Source organism: Aspergillus alliaceus (genome assembly GCF_009176365.1).
Source record: "Aspergillus alliaceus strain CBS 536.65 unplaced genomic scaffold BDW43scaffold_40, whole genome shotgun sequence".
Classification (NCBI taxonomy): Eukaryota; Fungi; Ascomycota; class Eurotiomycetes; order Eurotiales; family Aspergillaceae; genus Aspergillus; species Aspergillus alliaceus.
The window spans coordinates 89,093-104,765 of record NW_022474723.1 but is presented as its reverse complement, the minus strand read 5'-3'; the positions used below and the strand labels follow the sequence as shown (position 1 = coordinate 104,765).

General features: G+C 46.5%; 7 protein-coding genes across 7 annotated transcripts; 4 read left to right on the top strand and 3 right to left on the bottom strand.

The window, feature by feature from the left end:
- Positions 1-8: 8 nt before the first annotated feature.
- BDW43DRAFT_313720 (uncharacterized protein) lies at positions 9-2,062 on the top strand (the record flags this gene model as incomplete). The annotated part of the gene is made up of 7 exons (XM_032047671.1): positions 9-86; positions 154-262; positions 323-426; positions 759-907; positions 963-1,393; positions 1,446-1,590; positions 1,696-2,062. 7 exons carry the CDS (start codon positions 9-11, stop codon positions 2,060-2,062), a joined length of 1,383 nt encoding a protein of 460 aa, XP_031897518.1.
- A 329-nt stretch (positions 2,063-2,391) lies between these two features.
- Positions 2,392-3,959, top strand: ptyA (putative tyrosine/serine protein phosphatase). Its single transcript, XM_032042852.1, has 5 exons — positions 2,392-2,639; positions 2,718-2,754; positions 2,833-2,912; positions 3,047-3,226; positions 3,340-3,959. Exons 1-5 carry the CDS (start codon positions 2,521-2,523, stop codon positions 3,848-3,850), a joined length of 927 nt encoding a protein of 308 aa, XP_031897517.1. The 5' UTR covers positions 2,392-2,520; the 3' UTR covers positions 3,851-3,959.
- A 17-nt stretch (positions 3,960-3,976) lies between these two features.
- Positions 3,977-5,767, bottom strand: BDW43DRAFT_284423 (Frag1/DRAM/Sfk1 family protein). Its single transcript, XM_032042851.1, has 6 exons — positions 5,425-5,767; positions 5,101-5,259; positions 4,968-5,049; positions 4,642-4,911; positions 4,372-4,577; positions 3,977-4,306 (listed from the first exon to the last, which is right to left on the bottom strand). Exons 2-6 carry the CDS (start codon positions 5,153-5,155, stop codon positions 4,086-4,088), a joined length of 834 nt encoding a protein of 277 aa, XP_031897516.1. The 5' UTR covers positions 5,156-5,259; positions 5,425-5,767; the 3' UTR covers positions 3,977-4,085.
- Positions 5,768-6,330: 563 nt separating this feature from the next.
- BDW43DRAFT_302210 (PRA1 family protein-domain-containing protein) lies at positions 6,331-7,934 on the bottom strand (the record flags this gene model as incomplete). The annotated part of the gene is made up of 2 exons (XM_032045200.1): positions 6,331-7,366; positions 7,480-7,934. The coding sequence occupies 2 exons, from the start codon at positions 7,932-7,934 to the stop codon at positions 6,331-6,333; spliced, it is 1,491 nt and encodes a 496-aa protein (XP_031897515.1).
- A 1,131-nt stretch (positions 7,935-9,065) lies between these two features.
- On the top strand, positions 9,066-10,676 carry BDW43DRAFT_284418 (putative endoplasmic reticulum DnaJ domain protein Erj5). The gene is made up of 3 exons (XM_032042850.1): positions 9,066-9,299; positions 9,359-9,424; positions 9,480-10,676. The coding sequence occupies exons 1-3, from the start codon at positions 9,227-9,229 to the stop codon at positions 10,523-10,525; spliced, it is 1,185 nt and encodes a 394-aa protein (XP_031897514.1). The 5' UTR covers positions 9,066-9,226; the 3' UTR covers positions 10,526-10,676.
- Positions 10,677-10,972: 296 nt separating this feature from the next.
- BDW43DRAFT_313714 (uncharacterized protein) lies at positions 10,973-11,443 on the bottom strand (the record flags this gene model as incomplete). The annotated part of the gene is made up of 1 exon (XM_032047670.1): positions 10,973-11,443. The coding sequence occupies one exon, from the start codon at positions 11,441-11,443 to the stop codon at positions 10,973-10,975; it is 471 nt and encodes a 156-aa protein (XP_031897513.1).
- A 2,900-nt stretch (positions 11,444-14,343) lies between these two features.
- On the top strand, positions 14,344-15,478 carry BDW43DRAFT_284414 (putative DnaJ chaperone (Caj1)). Its single transcript, XM_032042849.1, has 4 exons — positions 14,344-14,481; positions 14,543-14,557; positions 14,620-14,680; positions 14,735-15,478. The coding sequence occupies exons 1-4, from the start codon at positions 14,475-14,477 to the stop codon at positions 15,312-15,314; spliced, it is 663 nt and encodes a 220-aa protein (XP_031897512.1). The 5' UTR covers positions 14,344-14,474; the 3' UTR covers positions 15,315-15,478.
- The last annotated feature ends 195 nt before the right edge of the window (positions 15,479-15,673 follow it).

The window sequence follows — 15,673 nt, the reverse complement described above, 5'->3', positions numbered from 1 at the left end:
TTTTCTAGATGGAGCAGATAGCGGAAGCATTTGAGGAGGCTAGGATAGTCGTCCCAAGCAGGCACAATGAAAAAGGAATGTGCTTGGTAAGCTGGTCGACTATAAGAACGTCAGAGAAGCTGTTAACATGTACGGCCTTGGCTCCTATCCCAGGAGGTTCTCATGCACCAATCCGAACACAGGTTTAACTTGGTTCGTACATATTACCAATGGTTCCAGAACTACTCTTATACACAACCCGAGCACCTGCCCGAGTTTGGAGGTTAGTTTCAACCTTTGGGGGGCTCATTCTATGACACTTGTACGTCTGAGCTTTCTCCAGAGTTTGCTGACGTCTACTATAAGAATAATATTGTCTCGCGTGTGACACTTCAGAATAACTACATGGCATTTGGAGGCACAAACTGGGGCCATAGCGCCGCTTCAGTAGTTTACACTTCTTATGACTAAGGCTCTCGTCTTCGCGAGACCTAGAGATTCGTGATAACCTGAAATAGACTAATCTACTTGGACTGTTCACTCGGGTGTCAGATGACTTATTGAAAACGTACTGGAAAGGAACGGTACCAATTATACCAATGATAATGGCATCTAAACATGGGTCCTTTGGAATCCGGACACGAATGGGGGATTCTAAGTCGTTCCTCACAACACTAGCTCGTCGCAAGATTTAACGACCTTCTCGTTGGATGTAAACACATCTGCTGGTACGGTGCCTTATATAAAAGACATCTTGCAGCCGTAGCTGACCCGAGCAGGAGCCATTACCATTCCAGAAAAAATATCTCGACGGTCGCCAAAGCAAGATCATTGTCACAGACTACAAAATTGGCAAAGATTATTCCCTAACATACGCAACACTTAACGTGGATATCACCAGTGATAATTCTAACTCGACTTGGATAGAGTACATTCCAATGTAAGGCCTTTTTTATATACGCTCACGACTAACGGCTTTTTAGAGTGTATACAGGCGATGAAAGGGAGACGAGTGTGCGCTGGAACGGGGAGCTTATTTACGGCAGTCTGATCGGCTCTGTCCCTGGAATGGACGATATCGAGATCTCCCTTCCCTCGCTAAGCTCCTGGAGGGCGCTTGGTACACTTCCTGAATTAACCCGGCTCATGATGACTCTAAGTGGACGATCTGTAACCGGCAGAAGTTGGTCAATTCGATCGCTCCGCTTTCCCTTTCGGTGCTTGACTCAGGTAACTATGGATATCACACGGGAACCAAGATTTACTGTGGACGATTCGACGGACAAAATGCTACTGGAGGCTAATGTCACGGTTCAATATGGCGCAGCCGCTGGATGGACGGCGTGGCTGAACGGTGTTTACGTGGGAGGGTTGTCCGGGGCCCCGACAATGTCGCAACTTGGGATGTGCTCAAGTTAACTGTCCATCTCTCAAGCCTCGCGAAAACATCCTGACAATTATTACAGACTATACCGGTCATAATCAGAATAGTCAGAAGTCAATGGGCACTCAAAAATCCGCGGGGAATCATGAGGGCCACACTAAGCGGAGGCAATTTTACACTTATGTCGCATCCAAGGAAATGCAGGTTGAGAGAAGAACATCAACCCAGTGCGTGGCTCGATGAACGAAGGCGTATTTACGGCGAGCGGATGGGCTGGCATCTGCCTGGATACCAAGACCCAGAGTCCGCATTTGATAGCAGTCCTTTGGAAGGAGTGTCCGATTCTCTACTACAAGCTTCACACTAGATTTGGATGAGAAATTGGACGTTCCCATTGGGCTCGAGTTGCAAGCGCTGGCTAACACAGAGGCGGTCGTGCAGACATTTATGAATGGGTATCAGTTTGGCCACTATCTCCCGCATATTGGACCACAGAACCTGTACCCATTCCCGCCGGGGGTGATCAACAATCGGGGAGAGAATTCATTAGCGATCAGCATGTGGACATTAACGGACGCGGGGGCGAGACTAGAGCAGGTGGAGCTGAAGGCCTATGCAAAATATCGCAGTGGAGTTAATTTCAATCAGGATTGGAGTTATCTGCAGCCGGGTTGGACGGACCGTAAGGAGTATGTGTGATTCTTATGTAGTTTTTTTTCGTGACTAATGACTTGAGATCGGTTTCTCACGTTCTATTTTTCCATGGGATAATGTATATATATATATGTTGATATAAATCAATTCAAATCAAACAATGATTATGTAATTTTTATAGACAGACGGAAAATTCTCATTATTAGTATTATTATTGTGGTTGTTATCATTTTTCCACTCTTCTCCACCGCCATTTGGCGGGCGGCTCAATTTAAGCCCGGATGCCAAATGAACTTCATCCACGTCGCCTGCATATAAATGGAGTGACATAGTCCATCTCTTTAGTTTTCTTTTTTCTCTTTTTCTTTCTTTCTTTTTTTTTTAAAAAAAAAAGAAAAAAAAAAGAAAACATCATTACTTTGCTACTGCCATGTATTACTATCGTGTCTGAATTGTTATTCTGTGCCCTTGTTTCTAGTTATTCATAATATCAAAAGGCCCCCATGATTGCCAGTCATCCACGCTGCTCCAGCATCGATCTGGACTCCCCCGATCGTCCATTCGACAATATCATCAACTTTCGCGATGTCGGACGCTCCATCAACCGACTCATGGGAAAGAAGTATGCCATCACTTATTGTTAGAAAGCATGGGTACACTATTATCCAGCTCCCATAGAACTAAAGACTAAGTATCACAGGGTCTTGAAAGAAGGTGTTCTGTTTCGCAGTGCAAGGGTAGTCCAACCCGCTTATTTCCTGATTCCTCCGATAGAAATCAATTCCAAGTGATTGATGGGTGTAAAAACATTTCAGCTAGATGATGCCTCGGAAAGAGATAAACGGCGTTTAACGGATGAACTTCATATAGCTACTATTATTGATTTGAGGTCTACGTATGTATCTTTTTTTTCCCTCTCATGTGCTGTCTTCGCCCCCTTCCGGACGTATGATAGTTATGTCATATCGGTATCATATTATCCATTTCAACAGGTCTTGTCATCAACTGTGCTAATGATCCCTCTCTCAGAACGGAACATCAAATGGCAACCGCCAAACTTCATGCCGAAACAGATGATTATTCTACATCAGCCGCGAACAACACCGACCATCTGTTTCGGTTACCCGGTGTCCGCCGGCAATTGATTAGTTTAACCGGGAAAGCTTTTGAATGGTCATTGCTCTGGCGGTTGGATTGGTGGAATTTTCTGTAATTTTTACTCCCCCTCCTCTTTTGTTCCTTTTTGGGAAATCGACGGGGAGGTGAATGATGGACAAAGGAAATGGAAAGAACGCGCGAATGGAAACTAATGAAGCTAATAGGAAGGTCCTTGCCCTCGCTGCGTCCGGATACCGTAGCGATGCGGTTCTCATCGTCGGGGAACATGTTATGTCACCTAGAGGGTTGATCGGGTTAGGCCAAGATACTCTAGATAGCAGCACGGTGGAGATGAGGGAGATCTTTGACCTCTTGGCTTCGCGCAATGAGGGAGAGGATCGGACGTATCCAGTTTTGGTGCATTGTACCCAGGGTAAGGACCGTACGGGACTTGTTGTTTTGATGTTGTTGCTTTTATCGGGCGTTGTGAGTGATGAGGCTATGTTAGCAGATTATGTGCGTTCCGAACCAGAGTTAGTGGTTGAGGTTGAGGAGCGGATGAAGGAGATCCGGAAGTTGGGGTTGTCCGAGGAGTATACGAAGTGCCCCGATGGATTTACGACAGAGATTAGAAGGCATCTGGAGGAGAGGTATGGGGGTGTCGAAGGGTATTTGCGGTCGGCGGGGGTGAGGGAGGAGAAATTGGAGATGATTCGAGAGGTTTTGATTGCTTGAGAACTCCGTTGTTCTGGTGTTTGGCGTTAGTTGTTGCACTGTATATGATGCAGCTCCATGTGGATATATAGTAGATAATTCTAATGATAGATGAAATGGTTTGATTGGATCATGTGCAATTCGTTAACGGGTATTAAAGTAACAGGCATATAGATAGGTATATAGTACAGGGCCCCAATGCACCGTAAATGCAATCACCTCTAGAGAGCAAGAATATCAAAAGCAAGCCCATTCGTTACATGCGCTGGCCACGGTAATAGTTAGAATCCATATTAGGCCCGGCTGAATCTGTCGTTAACGGCTCCTCGATTGTCGCATTCGGCTGGCTCACACCGTTCTCCATTTCAGACTGCACGATCCGCTTCTCGCCTTGGGGAACGTGACGGCGAGTGCGCACCGATGGCAACAGGTCAACGACGAAGGAAAGCACGTAGAATGTGAAGATGAGGGCGATTACTGCGGACCGTGGTCAGCTGGCTAAGCTTCAAAATAGTATATATTACCATGTTGTTATCACATACCCCATTCCAAAACAGCCGCCGCATTCCTTTTGCTTGGACCTTGCCTGCCGAGAACGCCAAAGGCAATCGCGAGGGCAATCTCAACCACGATGAAGGTGAGTTTGATAACAAAGCTGGCAAATAGAACTCGATGCTGTGAGCGGTAGAAAATGCCCAGGCGGAGGTACTCGGCGCAGATCAGGATCGCGCTTAAAATGTAACCAACCCTAAAATATGTTAGCACTCATTTCTGTCCTTGTGCAAGCTCCGGTATAGATCGCGTTGTCTTACAAGAACATGACCAGGAAACCATCGTGCATGTGCGGGTGGCGCAACGTATCGAAGATTGACAACAGAATGAGCCCCAAGGCACCCGCAATCGAGAAGAATATCGAAAGAATGGCGCAAGCTTTGTCAAACCGACCTTTGTTCGGCACCAATTGGCCAGCGTGTCGCAGCCACCGTTCCGAAACAAACGCCAAATCCAGGAATACAACTGTGATTACACTCCCAGTGATGAACAGGGGTTTTAGACCCTGTGCACCAATATCAGAGATGTACCTATTCAACCCGTGGTTAGTATTCGATCGGTCGCAAACCTGAAGACAATACCGTACGCAATTGTCTGTCCCTCTTCCATACTAGAATAGATCGGTGCACCTTTTACTGCCCAATTCCCCAACATGGCAAGTAGCATTGCTAGCCATCGTTACTATGTTGCCACACTTTCAACCGTTGACGGAGCCATACCTATCCACATGCATGCTGATATGACCGGAAATATCCAAAATGAAATGATCCACATTGTGACGGCTCTTCTCTTCTGATACTCTAGTTCACTCTATACGTATATTGTCGAACGCAAGGGAAAAGAAGGACAAAATGTACAGAGGGCGGCAAAAACACTGTCTAGAATCATCTAGGTTAGTCTATATACGTATTTTCCTTGGAGATTACGTAGCATAATGAGCAATGGCCTAGGAGAGAGAAAGGGAGAACATAATAATAGTACATCGAAAGTGGCAGTATATCGCAAGCGCCGGAAGCTGCGGAAGTGGCTGAGACGAAACTTACACAATGCTGCCTAGAGTGCAACTCTCGGCGTTGCAGAACAAGTTTATACGTCAGTACTCCGTACAAAGAAGTATATACAGCTGCGAGAGTGACAGCAAGGACGGAGAGTCGTCGAGAGTCGTGGTGGCTGTATGAACGGGAAAAAAGAATAAGAATTGCGATCGGGAGACGAATGGAATTGGCTTCAAAATATGATTTCTTGGACGGATAGAGGTGGTAATTATCGATAATCTACTATTAACTAGTATTCGGGGCTGCGAGGCTGGATAGGACAACAAAAGAAAAAAGGAAACGAAAAAGAAAAGATCAAAAAAAAGAATGAAAAATAGAGCAGAGAAACGACTTTAACTGATGACTTCACCTTTCTTCCTGTCCGTCGACGTCATCTCAATTTATCTCCCCGATTTTAGTGTGTCTTATTTCCGAGTATCCATCAAAGTTCATTTATTCTTATACAAGAACCAGGTCTCTTCAGTTACGATGGCCAATGACGCCGCATGTTTACACGATTGTTTGATTATTTAATGCAAACCCGTGTTACATATAGATCTGTAGTACTGTGTAGGTGTGTTCTAGTACGTAGTACTGTACTGTACACTGTGTGCTAATTACTTATTATACCTATGTACAACGCAATACTCTTTACGTTCTTCTTGAATTTATGTCCGGCTTTTGAAGAACCATAATATATTATCAGGAAAAAGAGCAGGGCAGAAAAAAGGGGGAAAGAAAGAAAGAAATAGAAACAGTCTATATAAACCCATCAAGACTAAACTCCATTACGTATGTCGCCGTAAAAGCCACAATGGTTCCAAATCCCACCCAAGCAGTAACTCAAGGCAAATCAAAAGAGACAATTCCTCCGAGACGTCAAGAAGGAACACAGAACTGAGGGATTTCAAGAATCTAGCGATAACTACGGCGTTGACGGCTGCCTTTGCCGCTCGCAGTCTGACTTGTAGAGTTTGTCGGCACTCTGCGCTCAGACACATCTGCAATATTCACTCGGTCACCATCGCCTGAGTCGCTTGGTTCGTCGTTATGTGAGCCCTCGGGCCTAAACTTTGAAGAAGCCTGTTGGGCAACGGAAGAACCCCGCACACTACTGGGACGGCCATAACCGACCTTATAACCAGACACGTAGGACAACAGTCGCTGTGATGTTCTTTGCGGAGAATCCACCAAGCTACGTATTGCATGCGAAGGCTGATCTCTTGAAGACGAGAGCTGATACGGCTCATCCGAAAGAGAACGCGCAGGGATTATGCCTCTCAAGGATGCCTTTGACGGAGTAGTAGAATAACGGTCGGGATAACGAAGCGAGGATCTAGGGGACGAGGTAGGCTGTCGAGATTGAAAATCGGAATTGCGAGCCCAACTGTTATCAGCCGGTTGATATGATGTGTTCTGTCCACCTTGTGCTTGACTGGATCCGCGTCGTGATACGCCCGATGTAGAGCTCACTCTTGACCTAGAAGTTTTGGTAGCGGGCATCCTGCGTCCAGACACCCCATTCCCACCTGCCTGCACTCGCTTGCGTTCCAGTGCCTCAAGCTCTCGTCTGGATAGTCGTACATTTTTCTGACCCGACATCTGCGCCCTTCGAACCCGTTCCAAGGCATTATCCACGAGCTGTTCCTCTCTATCCTTCATAGCCAGCTGAATCGCATAGGCAATCGTACTATCTCCGTCTTCGTGCAGATTATAATCCATGCCATCGAGAGGCCCAGTCTCGTGAAATAGTTCATCATATTCCAACATCCGCTTCCGCCATCCTAAGCTTTCATTAACATCTATGCCGGCCAGTTGCCTTGAATAAAAATCCCATCCATCCTGCAAAAGTTTTTCGTCTTCACTATCAATCTCCTCGATCCGTGCATCACCATCTACCCACGCAGCCGCCCGTCTCCTAGTTTGTCTCCCCTGTTGTGCCCCTGGTGGTCTTCCCCATCGGGGCATACCGTAAGGAGTTCGCGGCCGACCACCTAGACCGCCTCCTCGGAAAAAGCATTCTCGATCGGTTTGTCCATGAAAGCAGCGTGGCCGAAAACGCACACGCCGGTGGCTCCAATCAGCCACAGCACGGTTGTGATAGGGGAAGCCAAGAATCCCAGAGGGACCGCCACGATCAGCAATCCAGTGTAAAGCTGGGAGGTGTTGAATCGAGCAAATCCCAGATCTAGATCGCGGCCCTGAAGCTTGCCGATCCCGTACAGACCACCAGTAACAAGGATAATCACAAAGAGTAAGGTGATATTGGTCAGCAAGCTGTAAATGCTGAGCATCACAAAGACCGCGGCATAGTTGCTAGAAAAGTAGGACAAATTATAGTTCACACGGCCTTGGACTTCACCGAAGTTGGCCGGCTTGGAGACACGCTTGATATCCAGGAATTCGGAAATGGGTCGGAGGTTGGCGAAGCGAGAGCCCACGGACTGGGATCGAAGACTGTTGAAACGTTCACCAAATCGCGAGGTAATCGCGTCGATGGGAATCTGAATTGGGCTCATTGTGATGCGGTTGTGAAAGGATTAAGCGGCGCGATAGATGGATGGATGAAACTTGAATATGTAAGCGATCAGGGTGTGAGGTCGTGCGAAGTGGATTTGAGAAGCGTTAGCACGAGAAAAGAGCCAGGAACTGATCTAGGCAGACAAGAGAAAAGGTCCGAAGGAAAAGGGGAAAGTATAATAAGTAACGGATTAGTTGGCCCGGAAGCTCTGAAGAAGGGTAAAAAAAAAGTAGAGGTGTGTTCCGGTTGGTTCGTATTTTTGTCTGGACCTTTTAAATGGTAAGCACAGACAATCCACCAATACACAAACCCCGTAAGCGATCAAGGGAGAGATGGTCGATCTCCCACTGAGAAGAAGTCGATGGTCAGAGAAAAAAGGACAACCATGAAAGAGAGGAAGAAAGATCTAGTCAACTTTTGACTTAAGAGAGACAAACAAGACTAATTAATAATTCCCGGATTCATGGATTTTCACCTCTAAGAATAGAAGTGGATATGACCGGATTTGGAGACGAAAGACAACCACAAGTTTAGAATAAAGCTAGCGTCTTCCACTTTTATTCACTTTGTAGGAAGGACAGCCATCTCGTCGCATCGAGCTGGCGTCCTCTCTTACTCCATCATTTTCCTCTCCATCAAACAGGATATACTTCTTGAGATATAGATGGTAACCAGAAGGGAAGAAAACCAACAACAACTTAACAGGGACAACGCTGCATTTAAACCCAACACACTTCTTCTCCCACCCCTCAAAAATCCGGTCACCAATTAATTTCCCTCGAAGTGTCTTTCTCCATCAAACCCTCGCCTTACTTTTCAATATGTTCATGTGTCCATCATTGGTCCACGTCGTTGACTTGTGGACCATTCCCAACCAGGGTTGTAAGATTGGGTACCTAGTACCTAGTATCAGTAGGTACGGGGGACCAAGGTAAGGTACCTACATAGGTACTAACCATGGTACTGTACATACGTGCAGTACATAGGTACATAGGCACCTATCAGCTTTTCACCTTTGTGTATTCGTACCGTATATGATACATGACCGCCTTTGTGCCTGATGACAGATCATAACTTATTGCCAGAAGATGATAGGTCAAGTTCGGCCAGAGTGATCGAATCAGAAATCCCCTCACTCTTCTTCAAACCCTCCACAACAACTCATCCATTTGATGGTAGCTCGCCGGCGTCTCTTGTGTAATTTCGCACATATTTCCTCTTCTTTCAATTGTACCTATTCGGGTCCAGCGGCCTGACCGCTCCCCCCTCAACGCCCCCTCACCTCCCGAGATGAAGTCGACCGCACTCCGCTTGGTCGTGTTCGCCGTCCTGGTTGTCCTTACGGCGGCTTGGACTAAGGAAGGTCAGTACCATTCTCTTTTGTGTCTACCGATTCGCATCTAATCGTAACTCTTTCTCTAGACTATGAAATTTTCTCCCTTCGCGATGAAGTTTCCGCGACAGAGGGTGCCAATGTGACATTCTACGGTGCGCTAGGTACCTTCCCCCCAAGATGTGTTCGAGTCTGATACTCGATCAACAGACTTCCTCGATGTCCAACCCAATGCCAGCCAGGACGACATCAACAAAGCGTATCGCAAGAAGTCTCGCCTTCTTCATCCAGATAAGGTCAAGCGATCTTTTATCGCCAACGTTTCTAAGGATAAATCCCGAGCCAAAAACAAGAAGCCCGGCATCCACGTCAGCCAGGGCCCGACGAAGCGAGAAATTGACGCTGCCGTGAAGAAGGCCCATGAACGTGCTTCACGATTGAATACCGTTGCCAATATCCTTCGTGGGCCAGCTCGGGAGCGCTACGACTACTTCTTGAAGAATGGCTTCCCCAAATGGAAGGGTACTGGCTATTACTATTCGCGTTACCGTCCCGGGCTGGGTTCCGTACTGGCTGGCTTGTTTTTGGCTTTTGGAGGTGGTGCTCATTACGCTGCCCTGATTCTTGGTTGGAAACGCCAGCGCGAGTTCGTTGATCGGTATATTCGCCAGGCTAGGAGAGCTGCTTGGGGGGACGAACTGGGAGTTCGTGGAATTCCGGTTGTTGATTCGGTCAATGTTGCTGCCCCGGCTCCCACTCCTGAAACTGAAACGAGCGTTATGCCTATGAATCGTCGCCAGAAGCGCATGATGGAGAAGGAGAATCGCAAGGAAAGCAAGAAAGGTGCCCGGACAACTTCCCGAAGCTCCGGTACTGCAACGCCGACAGGCGAATCCGTGGAGCCCACCGGAGAGAGGAAACGAGTGATTGCGGAGAACGGGAAGGTCCTAATTGTCGATTCAATTGGCAACGTCTTCTTGGAGGAAGAGAGGGAAGATGGTGAGCGGCAGGAGTTCCTACTCGACATCGACGAAATCCAACGCCCCATGGTACGCGACACGATGTTGTTCCGGGTGCCAGTCTGGTTCTATCGCAAAACTATTGGCAGGTTACTTGGATCTTCTCGCGCAGTAGATAGCGAGATTGCTGATGAGGAGCCATCCGAAGTAGCGGAACAGGCTGTTGAACAAGCAAGCGACCCCGTGGAATCTAAAGGTCGGGTGTCGAGAAGACGAAAGCGCTCTCAGAAGTCTTAATCTGGCTGGTCTAGAGGGCGTCTTGTTTTCTGTGACTACTGATTATATTCTATCTCTTGGATTCTCGATGTCCGTCTTCTAGGAGACCCCACCGCCCCAAGGAACATGTATAAATATCTTCTCAATACTAAATGTATAGAAATTTAATTCATTGGATCCTTAGCAGTCAACAATATTACGTTTATGAAGAGCCAATATGTAAACAAGCAAAGTCCCTGCACGTGCCAAAAAGAGAAGTTCCTCTATGGTGAAACTGCAAGTAACCTCCCAACATCTCACATGAACAGACCGAAAGTAAATACCGAATACCGCAGCCCAAGTATATATCATATTAACTGTCATCATCATCATAATCGTCTTTGCCATTCCGGGCATCATCCACATCACTCATTTCCTAGCGAAACACCACGCACGGCTTCGCCTGGCATATACTGCACCCCTACTTCTTTACATAACCATCTTCGCAATGCTCATCAACGAGCTCAAGTTCTCCATGATGCCATCCTTGCCCCCCTCTCGGGACTGTCCGCCTTGGCCGCCAAAGATGTTCTTGGGCAGACGGATCCCAATCATGGCGAACAATTTCTGCAAAACTCCGCTTGTAAGAAGTGGGATGAGAACCAGAAGCAACACCTTGATAGGGTGTTCCCTGGCGTACTTGTAGATGTCGCGTAGCAGACGTTTGATGATATGAACTACTTTTTGGACGAAGCCAGACCGCGGCCGTGCTCGACGTGACGAGGATGAATAGGCCGATGGACTAGATCGCCCGGCGCGACTGCCTCCACTGTTGAAACTGAAGACTGAAGGGGTAGAGTGTCGGGAATGATGAGTGGAATAAGTAGATCGGCGGGAGGGAGAGCGTTTACGCGCAGAGTGAGAAGAGGCAGCGGAAGAGCGTGCGTCAAACCAACCCATTTTGATTCCAGAAAGTCACTCGATATGTTCTTTTTTCTCTCTTCTTTTCTTCTTTCTTTCGAGAATCTGGGGATTCGATCTAATGCTATTTGTTCGAAATGAATTTAGGGAACAGCTCAAATTGTAGCAATGAGGAGTTGCCGAGTCGGCTGCTGCAGATGCACACAATTCCAGATTCTAGGCTCCTTGCTGCAGTGGCTTTGTCTCCACCGCTGGTGTCCAGGATTACTTAGTAGGCTATGTGGACGATTGCGCGTAGATGAACCAGAAACTTGTTCCCATTGAAGTATAATACGTGAGACGAGGTAAAGTTGGCAAAACCAGTGTCGGGATTGGTTTCAATGGGACCAAAAGCGGCAAACTCGGAAGACTGGTAAAGAAAAGGAATTGGGTTGAATTGAAGGTGGAACTGATGTGTGTCCCAGTGAGGCAGACATACACTTAAACAAAGTGGGTGGCTGGAGGCATCCCACGTTCCTCATTGGTGGTTTTGCTCAGGGGCTCATTTAATACATCCCGTGCTCGGGTTGATTTGACCCCGGATTTTTAATTACCTACAATGACATTAGAGGTTGGTATTTATGCACTATACATTCATACATGCATATACTACCCTGTAGAGTGGTGCATGAAGTACTTACTCCCCGTAACGACCGCTATATTCAACCCCCTACTAGCACACTCAAAACGCACCGCCGCTTTTCGCAGCCCCAGGGAAGCCATTCTGAAAAATGCCCCAAAATGGTTTCCCACTTATCTGCATGTCTTTGAACGCGGGGCACAAAAGCACTACTAAAGGCTTAGAAATCTCAGGACTTCAAACACAAAGCAAATGAGATTGTTTTTCTTCGGGTGGGTGGTCAGGTTGAAGATGCCCCCAGTCATATCAGAGTATGAAGATTAAGCTGCACTAGACCATAATCCATGGGGGTCTTGTACTAATTCTCAGGAATGCTTTCCCATTGTTTTTGGTAGGTAAAGTTTCCCTTTTATTTTCCGATTGGTCTGTTTGGTTTGGTCTACACGAATTTTCGCCTATTTTGCCATCAAGTCCATGCTGAATGTGCCGTCCGCTGACATGTCGTACCATTCGATGAACTTGCTCAAGTTGAGAGCGTTGTTGTTGCTGGTTGCATAGATGTCATCGCGGGAATTGGAAGAATCAGATTCAATGAAATTGTGAGAGTCAGTAGGACCTTGGGCTCCGCCTGTGACAAGCTAAAGACAGAAGGAAAAGGAAGACGAAAAATTCGAGATACTCCGTGAAAAACGAGTCAAGGATGCACCCAAGATTACCCAGAAGATTTTGCACGCCTGTATCCCTTCCGTCGATGGAGAGGCTGGGATATAAGGCAAGTTAAGAGGATTGCCCGCCCAAGCTGTACCCATGACACTGAAAACTATCACCAGGTCCACTCCATCCCGTACACTGTAGTCGTTAGGCTGATAAACCCGGCGTCTTGTAGACAGGAATAGGCCTACATTCATTGATTGTAGTAACCACGTTTGTGAACTACGAACCACCAAATTTGGAAGCCTGCAGACTGTTATACACAGAATGCTTCTACTTACGGACACGGCATTGCTGCGAGGGATATATGCATGGTTTGCCAAGGCATTCAGGTCAGGCAAAGTTCACTCTAGTCACCTTGCTTCCATCCAGAGGTTGGAAGGCATGGTCCCCAGTAACTTTGGTTCAGTGGTTGGTCAGTGACACTTTGATAAGGTGAGTATAACGGCGGCATGCGACCTCAACCCTAGAGTAATTACGGGCAAAGTTGCTTTAGAAACCCTCACTGTTTGAGGCAATGATAACTGAAAATGAAACGATAAATGAATGGCCAAATGAATACCTCGGAAAGGAGAGGACTTGTTTAAGGAATAAAGGGAGTAGACTGCTTGCAGGGGACGCAGAAAAATGACCCCAACTGAAGTTTATTTTGAATTTTGATATTTTCCCCCATTTGAATAGAAAAGGACGAGGGAGAGAAAGCAAACGAAAAAGACAAGCAAGTGTACGGCATGATGGTGGTTCAACGGTAGATTGATTGATAGGCCATCGCAGTGGTTGTTAATTCCGTTCCCCTGAGTCATCGTTTAGTGATTAGCATTACTGCCCCTAGCTAAGTCATGTATATCTCATTTTAGCACACGTATGCATAATCCATGGTATATATACAACATTTCATGCCTGCACTTACAATGTCGATCCTAATTAATGAGGTTATCGGGGAATATCTTTGATAGCTTAGTTCCTCTGGATAGAAGCATTAAAGTATGGCCAGGACACAATATCACAACTAAGGCATAGTGAAAAGATTTCGTCAAAAGAGAAGTTTAGGGCCATCAAACTTATTGTACCAGACCTATTGGCTGTGACAGTGACAAGAATGCTATGCTAGATTCTCCGTCGTTATAGGGCTTGTGGAACATGAGTAGTGGATGCATCGGTTTTTCATAAAATCGCCGGATACTATATCGCGCTGCTCCTCAACAAGGTCAGCAAGGTAGCTAAGGTCAACATTGCTGAGGCAACCTAGGGAATTCTGACTTGTTTCTTTTCTACAATCAACTACCGGTGTTTCTTTCTTTTCTCCTTCGGTTTCTATCCGTCTTGCTACAAGTTCTTTAGTATTTACATTCTCTCCTGGCAAGTATGACAATAAGACCCTATATATTTGTGTTTATGTGTCGGTATAGGTATAATAATATGATAATATCCTCATTTACTAGGGGCATAAACCCCATGAGTGAAAGAGAGAGATGTTGGGTCTCAGGAAACCGTAAGGGCTTCAGGGACAAATAGTATGCCTAAGGCATTTCGCATAAAATATGCCCTACGTCATCCGTCATCCCCATGAAATTCATTTGCTTCCCTAATACAAGTTAACAGCACATCGCTCCCGCCCGCTCACCTACGGACTCAATTGCGGATAATATATCTGAGGTTATTACTACCGCAAATCGGTCATTCAATCTATTATTGAACTTTACCTCTGATACTATATATAATCGCCACTATAAATACAGTATGCCGAGTGAGTCTACTCAATGGGGTCCGGTCTAGATGTTGTCAAAGCTAATATATATGGTCCACAGAACGACCTGATTACTGTAAATGACATCCTTACCTCCCTGCGAGCATAACAATAGGGTTTATCTTAACCGGTGTACAGACAAAATTCTGGGTGTGTCCCCTAACGCAACTCAACGGGAAATTCGCAATGCATATAAAAGGTGAGCATTGGCACCTAATACTCGACTGATTCTCCGTAAGATTGACCTATCCAGGGAATCTTTGAAATCGCACCCTGACCGCGTACCCGCTGACTCTCCTGAGCGACCTGCCCGAACGCGCAAGTTTCAGGATATCAGTGATGCCTACTATACCCTTTCAGACGAGTCACGACGGCGGGAGTATGATGCAACAAGGTCAGGAGTCGAAGAAGAAGAACTTGAGGATGAAGTACCGCTAGGTGGCGCTGGGGGCTTCCCATGGTCTTCATTCGGGTTTGGCACGAGCGATCGTGAACAACGTGCCTCAGAGCAATTTAGCTCAGTGTTTGAAGAGATGCTACGCGAGGAGGGCCTTGCTAGTGATGATGTTGATGCTGAGGGTCATCGGCGCACTCGACCTACATCCCGCTTTTGGTCTGTTGTTGGTGGGATAAGTGGTGGTGCACTTGGGTTCATTGTTGCCAATGTTGCCGGTGCTTTTGCCGGGGCAGTTGCAGGAAATCGACTCGGTGCTGTTCGTGATGCGAAAGGCAAAAGCGTCTACGAAGTCTTTCTAGATCTTCCACGGAGTGATCGCACCAGGTTGTTAAGCGAACTAGCAGCTAAGGTCTTTCAGTCTACTGTAGGACGATAACTAGCAGTCATGTTATCATTTTCACCTACCCAGGCTAGGGGTCAGTGGCTTGTTAAGTATGAGTGGTACAGGTTTAAGATTCGCGCTATTACTTTCTAGCGACAATATCACTGAAGTTTTTAGTCATTTAGTTGGAGTACTATCTTTATAGCATATATGAGTAAGTCGAATTTATTACAATTTACGACAGATATTATACCCACACTATTTGCTAACGTGTAGCATGACCCGCCCTTAACTAACTAGTTATTATTATTATGTACTTACTAAGCCCGTACACTAGTTATAATTCCCAAAACAGTGTTGAGGTAACCAGTATGCGGCCCCTCCTCTGACTGTATGCGGCCAGGGCACGTTCT